The sequence below is a fragment of the Solanum dulcamara genome, chromosome 11 (genome assembly GCF_947179165.1).
Source record: "Solanum dulcamara chromosome 11, daSolDulc1.2, whole genome shotgun sequence".
NCBI lineage: Eukaryota > Viridiplantae > Streptophyta > Magnoliopsida > Solanales > Solanaceae > Solanum > Solanum dulcamara.
This window is the reverse complement of record NC_077247.1, coordinates 45435243-45446057: the sequence shown is the minus strand read 5'-3', so window position 1 is coordinate 45446057 and position 10815 is coordinate 45435243. Positions and strand designations below refer to the sequence as shown.

At 31.0% G+C, this 10815-nt stretch overlaps 1 protein-coding gene and 1 pseudogene across 1 annotated transcript; both read right to left on the bottom strand.

Moving 5' to 3' along the window:
• Positions 1-1892: 1892 nt before the first annotated feature.
• Positions 1893-4320, bottom strand: LOC129874195 (GDSL esterase/lipase At1g29670-like). The gene is made up of 5 exons (XM_055949446.1): positions 4061-4320; positions 3234-3358; positions 2847-3092; positions 2375-2603; positions 1893-2272 (listed from the first exon to the last, which is right to left on the bottom strand). The coding sequence occupies exons 1-5, from the start codon at positions 4299-4301 to the stop codon at positions 2025-2027; spliced, it is 1089 nt and encodes a 362-aa protein (XP_055805421.1). The 5' UTR covers positions 4302-4320; the 3' UTR covers positions 1893-2024.
• A 1724-nt stretch (positions 4321-6044) lies between these two features.
• Positions 6045-7652, bottom strand: LOC129872620 (GDSL esterase/lipase At1g29670-like; annotated as a pseudogene).
• Between the last annotated feature and the right edge of the window lie 3163 nt (positions 7653-10815).

The window sequence follows — 10815 nt, the reverse complement described above, 5'->3', positions numbered from 1 at the left end:
CATTGGACGCGTTTGTTGGTTAATTGGATCTTTTGCAGCAATACAATCTATACGTAGTGAAACTAACTGATTAAATTTAGACAATTAAAAAGTTCTAAGTAAACATAATTGAAACTGATTAAGAACATATACTAGCAATTGTTAACTTCCGTTGATTGTGCAAGTCTACATGCTAGAAACAACAAAAAAAGAAGTTGAAAGCATAGTCAAGATTTGTCAGTAAATGCTAGCACATGAAAGACCATGTTCACCACCTCCGCAAATAAGCTAGTTCCTCTGTTTCAATTTATTTATTTTACTTTCCTTTTAAATCTGTTTTAAAAATATTTACTTTCTAACATGTTTAAGAATACAAAATTAAAGCATATTTTGGTATATTCTACGTTTAGGTAATTCAAGACCACAAAATTGGAAAGTCTTTTAATTTTTTACTTTTTAAACTCCGTATCAAATCAAAACCAGACATATAAATTGAAATAGAGTGAGTAGAATTGTTTTGCCAATTGACATGTGCGCACGCTTTTATTTAGGAACTTCATATTTTTTTCAATCAGTTATAAGAGGAATATAATCCAGTCTAGGATGAGCAAATTTAGGCAAGTGCATGAAACAAAACAAGTTGTTAATAGTTAATTTGGAAACTCTTTTTTATATATATATTTGTACATGTTTTCAAGTGTTCTTGCTGGAACATTAGAGTTGGGAAATGAAAAATTAATTTTTTGAAGATTCTTTCAAGAAAGGAACATGTAACAACTCAAATTACCAACACCTCAATGATGTGTATTATAATCACTAAGAAAACAAATTACTACGACAAGAAAATAACCCTTAATTACAGTCGTAAAAGGAAAGACGAAGAACAGAAATCACACAGATAGAAGAAGGGGGTGAGAGGAAGAGACTTCTTTTTTTTCCGGCAATAAGCATAACCACTGATCCTTTTAACACACACTGTTACCTTTTAGTACTTTGACTCTAATGTAAGAAGGGGAGACTAGTTGTGATGTGCATGACTAAAAACTCAGGGGTTTGAGCTGTGGAAACAACCAGTTATATATACAGTATATCTTTGTGGTTCCGCCCTTCTCCGAGCTTAGTGCACTGAAGAGGGGGACTTCATTTTTCTTCTTCTTTTTGCTCCTACTTCTCCTCATCTAGCCACAACTCATGTTGTGATATCAATTTTTCCGTATGTTCACATTTTGTTGTACCAATTTATAATCAAAAGAATTACGTATTAAATGAAGTTAGGATAAACCAAACGTTGCTGATATGAAGGCAGTGGGGCTGCTTTAATAGTGTCTTTGTGGCCTTCTAAATTTAGTTAAATTGAGTAAGAGTTACTCCTCTGTTCCCTTTTATTTGTCAAACATTTTCTAGATTTTCCTTTTTACTTGTCAAATTTGACAAATCAAAAAAGTACAAATCTTTTTTCACTTATTATACCCTCAATTTATTGAGAGAATTAATAACTTTTGTATCAAAATGTTTTGGAATTTGGATTATGGCTTTAGTGATTAATGAGGGTAAAATAGTAAACTCACCATATCAATAATTGATTTCTTAATAGCTATATCAAGTCAAAAATTGACAAGTAAAAGAGAATGGAGGGAGTTTAACACGAAGAAAAAAAAAGATAAATGTATTCTTTAGTTTTATTAGCATTATAAATTCTTTTTTACACTTTTGTAGAACATTTTTGAAGGAATAATATAGAGTTAATGATCAAAATCATTTTCTTCGTGAATTGTTTCCCATTCCAACTATAAGTTATCTCTTTTTCTACTGGAACTATCACCCCTCTGTATAAAAGCATCATGTTATAACATAAATAAATACTAAAAGCTGAAAAGGAGTTTGATTTCCTCATTTTCTGTGAGCGAATGTGAGAAAATGTTGCTTATGATTATTACATAGATAGATAAAAAATGTGAATATTTAAAACAGGGATTCACATCCCAATCAGATAAAATACAATAATCCAAAAATGGGCAGACCGTAAGTACAACTAATTAACTACGTTAGTCATCATACACAACATTGTTCTTCCTGATCAAGTGATGGATATCCATAGGATATGCATCAGATGGTAGAAGAGCATTATAAGCTCTGTTCGTCGCAATTCTATTGGCAATCTCTGTTGGATGAAAATTATCATAGAAAAGATAAATCCCTCTAAACAAGCATGGAGTTTCTCCAGGAACACATTGTCCTTCAGGCATCGTTTCCAAAACTTTACAGCATGGACGAGTAAATACACTAAGGGGATCTGAAATAAGACAAGCAAAAATACCCAATCCAATTATATATGTTATAAGTCACAAAATATTTTCATATAGAAAAATTATGTTGTTTGAGTAAATGTACATACCAATGATTGATGAAATGTTGTACATGTTTATATATATGAATTTTGCGTCTGGCAAATTGGTATTAAGATCATCTACAAGAGACTTTAGTTTGCTATTGAATTGTTGAATTGCATTATTTGTTGAACCCACACATCTACTTGTATTGTGTTTTTGTAGCTCTGCTGGAATGCACCCTATTTGGCCTAGTCCAAATAGGGCAACTTTTCTTGCTCCATCTTCATATAAAGTCTAGTCACATGAAAACAATCAGAATTTTTCGCGAGAAATGGTGAATTAAATTTATCTCTCAACTTTTTACTGTGATTTAAAATCATTAGTACGGAGATTGGAGCTCCGTTAGAAAATTAAGATTTCATCGAACAGCAGGATAACATTAGAACAAAAAATATCGTATCTGATTTCTATTAACTTAATTATATATACATATAATGTGGCACAGAAGGAAATAAAGAAATTCTAACGTTAACGTACCCTCAGATGTTGTGAATATTGATCAATCAAGGCAGTTGCATATTGGCTTGGTGTATACAAATTACTTGAGGAATATATTTCAGGCAACAAGTAATTGTTGATGTAGTCATTGCTTCCTATTCCAACTATGAATAAGCACTTATTCAAGTGTTTTTTAGCTGAAGTTGTATTCCCCAGTAAATTAGTAATACGAGAAATTGTAACTTGATGATTCTCCATTTGGCTCCCCAAGTAAATCCGATCACCCTGAAAATAAAAAATTAAAAAGAGAAAATCTAATTGTATAAGTAAATTCCCTTATATTTTTCTCATTTACTAGACATTTTAATTTAGCATTAGATGTATGAAATATAACATATCTGCATATGTATAACAAACTACACTTACAAGATGACTTCCGCTGTCATTGCGAATTCCAGCTGAACCAGATGCATAATTTACACCTTTCAAGATCTCACTATCTTCTGCACTTACAAAAGGCGGAATGTAATGATCAAATCCCAGGAGTTCCGCTGCAAACATGGAGAAAAATCAAATCAAATCAAATCAAATTTCTCTATATGTACTATTAAAGAAGAAAGGTCATTTTAAAAAAAATGATTTTGTACCTAAATCAATCTAGAAAGCTATAACTCATGAGGTAAGATTGCCTAGCAAAGATCGACTAGCTTTATACAACATTCTCCTCATTCACAATGCGTGAGCCATTAATCTAGTGCATGTTACAATATAACATGTGCCTCAAATAGGGATGTCAAATGGGCCGATTACATTGAAATTAAGAATATTAAAATGAGTTGAAATAAAAATCGGGTTGGGTCAATAATTTTGACATATTATTATTTACTTTTTATAACTACATTTTGACACTCTTAGCCTCAAACTACGAAATAAAAATGTATTTAGCTGTGATGTATATACCATGTTAAGAAAATAAACCTTAGACCATTAACTCAAAAGTTAACTATGAAATGAGAATTTCATGTCCAAGATCATATCTTTAAATAGGAAGTCATCGCCCATTCCCTCAACAAATATGAAACACTTTACAGACGAATATATACTCCACATTTGTTTCCCTTTAAAACGAATGGAACTAGTTGCTTATAATACAAAAAGGATGCGTCCGGTTCAAATTAACATTAAAATATCGATCGATCAAAATTAATTAGAGAAATCAATAGAAATGAGAAGTTACAGAAACAAGTTAAGACCTAGGAAGTCAGCCGTGTTGCGGCCGTTGGTGAAACGGCCGGTCGGACGACCATCCTGGAAGTCCACCCCATAAGGTGGATAATTAGCCTTTGCCGTTGTGTGAAGGTCGTTGTTATTTCCATTATCAAATAACGAGTCTCCAAATATGAAGTAGCATGGTACTTGTGGTGCACCTTCAACAAATGTTTTTAAGTTCAACACTAGAAATATTGTGGCAAATATCTTACCATAACAAGCCATTTCAGGAGAATGAGAAGAAGAAAAGAATTTTTCAAAGTGATAAATGAGGGCAAGAGGTCTTCTATTTATAGGAAACTAGAAACGCGTAAAATCCGCATATTGAACCTCCCTTTTTGACTACGCGTTCAAAACGCGTTTTGTTCCTTTTTTGGCTACGCGTTCAAAACGCGTTTTGTTGACTACGCATTCAAAACGCATTTTGACTATCTTGCAAAAATTACTCAATGAAGATGCCAATCACACACAACAAAAACAAAAAAGGAAATTAATTGAATACTTCAATTGTTATATATGGTGGGATTTCAAATAATTCTATTAATCATATCTGATTTTATTTTTATAATTAATGAACACCCTCATAGAACTCTACAAACAAAAAGAGGAAAATGTCAATTTGTACGTGCTTAGCACCACTTTCAATGAATTTCCACATGAACGATTAAAGAATTTGTAAATAGCAAATTAGCAATGACATATATGAACATAATAAACTCATGCAATAATTCAGGAGCTATATACATTTGACTATATCAAGAAAGTCAACTCTAGCTATATTCCCACATGAAAAGTTGTTTCTACTAAGTTGGCATTATGCAACTTTAGCTTAATTTCTTTTCACTTTAGGCTGAAATTTTATATTATATTACTATAAACTATTAGTATATTTATCGTGACGCATGCCATATTAAAAAACAAAACAAAATCAGTACAGATCGCTCCCCAATATTATTTACTTCATTTATTTATTTTTAACTGTCCATTGTACTAAAAATAGATATTCAATTTGAAATACTAAAAAATAATTTATCATTTTATACCTAGTTTATCCCCTGCATTTTCTAAAATATTATAATAAATTTATCATTTTATTATTTACTTTTTAAGGGATGTATACGTCAATTTATATTTAAACAAAGTAAAAATGAATGAATGGCTTTGAAGGGTTAAAAGAAGTCGTCTGTAATGATTTGCTTGAGTTAGCATCGACAAGAGTTGACGTCGATTATATGGAAATGTCAACACAATTGGACAAATAGAATTTATTTGATTCTTTTTTGATGGTATTGATATCGATATAGTACAAAATCATAGGTCAAAGCCATGTGTTTGGGATATATTTCGTTATTAGAAATCAAGGATTATTTAGTAAAAAATAATAAAAGGGGAAAGAAATCTTGCAACCCATTAAAAGATTAGCCCATTATCCGGCAACTCGTTCAAACTTGTTGTTTTTAAAAGTAAATGTCCCTTCAATAATCACCTTTTGAATGGGTGGAAGAACTTTATTGATCTTTAATCAACAGCTTAGTTAGCTAAATGAGGTAGTTATTGTTGTTGTGTACATCTTTGTTGTCTTTTAGTTATAATCAGTGAATAACTGGCCTATTGTTAGAGCAGTTTGTAAGACAATGCCCAATTTATATTAGATATTGCTACAGTGTGTTACCATCTCATCTAAAAATTCAATCTATTATAGTTGTTAAATGAAAAAATAATTAGCAAAATCTTTCAAGAATAAACATATAACAATTCAAATTACCAACACCACGATAATATGCATTATAATCACTAAAAACACAAATAGAGAAATTTCCTCGTTGATATATTATTCCAAGACTAAGAACGTGTACAATTAATAAATCAATCTAAGGAAACAAAATTCGTAAAAATCCCTAAATGGGCAGATCGATCATAAGTAAAACTTATTACACATAATCAATCAAATTGTGAAACAAATGAACGTTACTTGTCATTCACAACATTGTTCTTCATGACCAAGTGATGGATATCCATAGGATAAGCATCCAACGGTAGAAGAGCATTATAAGCTCTGTTAGTCGTGATTCTGTTGGCAATCTCTGTTGGATGAAAATTATCATAGTAAAGATAAATCCTCCTATGCAAGCATGGAGTTTCTCCAGGAGCACATTGTCCTTCAGGCATTGTTTCTAAAACTTTACAGCATGAACGATTCAACACACTAAGGGGCTCTGAAATAAGAGAAGTAAAAATACCCAATCCAATTATGTTACAAGTCACAAAATATTTCATCTAGCACAAAAAAAAAATCAAAAGGGCAAAAAATGTTGTTTGAGTAAATACCGAGGATTGATGAAGTGCTGTACGTGTTTATAAATGTGAAGTCTACGTCTGGAAATTTTTTATTAAGATCATCTACAAGAGACTTTAGAAAATTAAGATTTCATCTAACAGCATGATAACATTAGAACGAAAAAATCTCTGATTTCTTTTTACTTAATTATGGATGAATATAATGAGGCACACAGAAGGAAATAAATAAATTCTAACATTAACGTACCCTCAGATATTGTGAATATTGATTAATCAACGCAGCTGCATATTGGATTGGTGTATACAAATTACTTGAGGGATATATTTCAGGCAACAAGAAGTTGTTGATGTAGTCATTGCTGCCTATTCCAACTATGAATAGGCACTTATTCAAGTGCTTTTTAGCTGAAGTTGTATTACCCTTTAAATTAGCAATACGAGAAATTGTTAATTCATGATTCTCCAATTGCCTGCCCAAGTAAATCCGATCACCCTGAAAACAACAAATTAAAAATAGAAAATCTAATTATATAAGTAAATTTCCCTTATATTTTTCTCATTTACTAGACATTTTAATTTTGCATTGGACGTATGCTTCCGCTGTCATAGCGAATTCCAGCTGAACCAGATGCATAATTTACACCTTCCAAGATCTCATTACCTTTTGCACTGGCAAAAGGGGGAATGTAATGATCAAATCCCAGGAGGTCCGCTGCAAACATGGAGAAAAATCAAATGTATGTGTATGCACTACTAAAGAAGAATGGTGGTTGTTAATAAAATGGATTTTGGATCTAAATCAATCCAGAAAGCTATAGGCGTAAGATTTGCCTAGCTAAGATCTACTAGATTTATAAGGAGAGACAACATTCTCCTCATTCACAATGCATGAGACATTAATTGCCAGATTTGATGTGTGAACAATATAACATGTGCCTTAAACGTATGAAAACAAAGATGTATTTGGCTCTAATGTATATATAACGTTGTTAAGAAAAATATACCTTAGATCTAAGTCAACTCAAAAGCTAACTATGAGGATTGCATATTCAAGATCTAGTTAAGAAACATTAATTAGAGAAATCAATATAAATGGAAAAGCTAATTAAGTAATTAAGACTTAAGACGACCTAGGCCGGTCGGACGGTCCTGGAAGTCCACCCCATAAGGTGGGTAATTAGCCTTTGCCTTTGTGTTAAGGTCGTTGTTATTTCCATTATCAAATAACTAGTCTCCAAATATGAAATAACATGGTACTTGTGGTGCACCTTCAACAAATGTTTTTAAGTTCAACACGAGATATTATGGAAAATATCTTGGCACAACAAGTCATTTAAGGAGAATGGGAAGAAGAAATGAGTTACATATATTAATTGTACAATTGGACTATAGAACAAAATTATAAGGAAAGATGGATTGGTGAGGGTGATGGACGAATTTTTAATTGAAAGTGGTCGATTATATGGAAAGTGAAAGAGAAACTATATATATATATATCAGAAAACAAGGAGTATAATATAAGTTGCTAAAAATTATTACTCGCTCAAAGAAGATGCCAAACACATACACACCAAAAAAAACAAGGAACACATTGGTTGTGAATACTTCAATTGTTATACATAACGGCATTTCAAATAATTCTATAACACATTGGTGTAATTTTTATAATGGAAGAATAAATCATGACCCTCCTAAACTTGTTGATTTTTATTTAGTGTACACCTAAATTTTGTGTTGGCTTAATTATTTTCTCAACTTGGTAATTTGATAGTTGCGGTTCCCCTGAATGCTGGCAACTCATGGATGTGTAATACACCCTGCTACATGAATTTTTTTGTCCATGTGACTTTTTTAGAATAAAATATATATTTGTATATTTTTAGGTTCATTAATTATTTAATCATCTTTTCAAGGCCAATTTTGTATTTAAAAAATTGAAACAATGATATTTTGACTATATATTTTTTTATTTGGCTAAAGATAATGATATTTTAATCAAGACCAGGAAAAGAAGAAATACACAGTTAGAAAAAATAATTGTTGTATCTAAAGAAGAACTAAATAAATTTCAATGAAATATTTTATTTATTAGAAAAATTACCCTTTTACACATATTTTAATACCATATTTACTTATATTCCCTATTATACCAAAAAAATTTCAAAATCCCTCTTTTTCCTTTAACTCTCTCTCCCTCACTGATACATCACTCTTCCTCCCTAAATCCTCGCCCTAATTCGCTCCTCTTCATCAATTTTTGAGATTTTGAATTTATGAGTACATCTGTTACTCAATTTCGAGGTTCTAACTAAGGTATATTTTAATTTTTCCTTATATGGAATCTCACTTCATCCTCATTCAATCTGATTTCTCCTAAAATTTGTATCGTTTGATTTCTTCTGTAAATCTTTGAAAAATCTTCTAAAATTGATATTATTTGCTTTCTTCTGTAAATCTTTCTGTTTTTGTAACTCATATCTTCAATGATACATATGAAATTCGTTCATGGTCTCAAACAGTTGAATAAAAATCAAGGAATTCTTGTTTCACCTGGTTCTAAATCATCTTGGAAAGGTTACGACGAGGTTAGATCCAACATCGTAACGATCCAACAGTGATGGATAAGCTACGTGAGAAATTAAAAGTCGAAAGCTCCAGTTAAACATGCACCCAAAGAACTAGAAAACAAAATCGAAGGGGTTACAACACGCCCTAATCTCCCAAAGGTATGGGTTCAATTAAGGTTTTTTATTAATGAAGTTTTTATGAAGGTTTTTAAATTCTGATACATATCGTTTATGTATCAGCTTATCATGTATCAAGCGCTAACTCTTCTGATACATAGTATTTTTTTAAAATGTCATTTTTTTGGAGATTTACTACTTCTGATACATCATATTTAAGTGACAGTTTTTATTGTATCAAGTTCTAATGATTCTGATACATCTACATTTATGTATCAGATTATAATTTATAAAGCCTTACTGCTTCTGATACATCTTCTGTATGTATCAGAATCTTATGTATCAAATATTTCAATGTGTATGATACATCATATTTATGTATAAAGTTCAAGTTGTATTTAACCATTTTTTATGTCAATGCAGGGAATGAAATACGTCATCAAGAAGATCCCGTCCCACCCATTGAGATTCGGCACGGCATATAGGGCTAATTTTTTTTATGATTTTGAATCATCGATTAATTGATGAAACGCGAATTTTATTTTGAATTGATGCTCTGTTGTTTTATTTGGAGTCAATGCTCTATTTTTTGTCTTGAAACTTTATGTACATAACTGTCGCCTTCTTTAACCAATTAATTCCATTAATTAGATCAGTAATTGATTTAAAGAGTCAATCATACCTTATCTCAATCTACTATCCATAAATAGTTGATGTGCATTAACTATTCTACAACTAAAGTTGATGTATCATCTACATAACTTATGTATCAGCAAAAAAGGGACAGCCCGGTGCACTTAAGCTCCCGCTATGCGCAGGGTCCGGGGAAGGGCCCGACCACAAGGGTCTATTGTACGCAGCCTTACCTTGCATTTCTGCTAGAGGCTGTTTCCAAGGCTTGAACCCGTGACCTCCTGGTCACATGGCAGCAACTTTACCAGTTACTCCAAGGCTCCCCTTCAACTTATGTATCAGCAAAACTAAAAAAATAATTAAAAACGACTTCGGTTTGAATTGATGCTCTGTTTTTTTCATTCGAGACGATGCTCTATTTTTTGGCTTGAATATTCATGAACATAACAGTTGTTTTTTTAACAAATTAATCTCATTAATTAGATCAGTAATTCAATTAAAGAACCAATCATACCTTACATTAAGATACTAACCATAAATAGTTGATATGCATTAAATATTCTACAACTAAAGTTGATATATCAGATACATAACTTATGTATCAACAAAACTGGAAAAAAAATTGAAATCAAATTTAGTTTGAATTTATGCTCTGTTTTTGGGCTTGAATTTTCATGTACACAACTGTTATTTTTTTTAACCAAATTAATCTCATTAATTAGATTAGTAATTAATTTAAATAACTAATCATACCTTATATTAAGATACTATCCATAAATAGATGATCTTCATTAATTATTCTACAGCTAAATTGATGTATCAGATACATAACTAATGTATCAGAAAAATTGAAAAAAAAAGGGAAAATCGGGTAATTTTGATACAATGAAGGATGTATAGTAATTAAACTTTTTCATTATGGGATTTAGGTAAAGTTTACTTATTTATTTGTCCCAAAAAAGGAACAATGCACAATTGAAATAAATAAACTTTGCATGAAGAAAATACACACAAAAAAAATTATAGAAAATATTTGTTTGAATTTCTTTATTTTGGCTGTTACCTTCTCTTAATATTGATAAAATAAATAAAGTTCCAACTAAATTTTAAAAATTTGGATCTTG

Excerpts from the sequence above, each read along its gene's own strand:
- LOC129874195 (XM_055949446.1), bottom strand. The coding sequence starts at position 4,301 with ATGGCTTGTTATGGTAAGATATTTGCCACAATATTTCTAGTGTTGAAC. Across the intron at positions 3,093-3,233 it reads ATGACAGCGGAAGTCATCTT|GGTGATCGGATTTACTTGGG; the intron begins GTAAGTGTAGTT and ends TTTTATTTTCAG. Across the intron at positions 2,273-2,374 it reads CAACATTTCATCAATCATTG|ATCCCCTTAGTGTATTTACT; the intron begins GTATGTACATTT and ends GTCTTATTTCAG.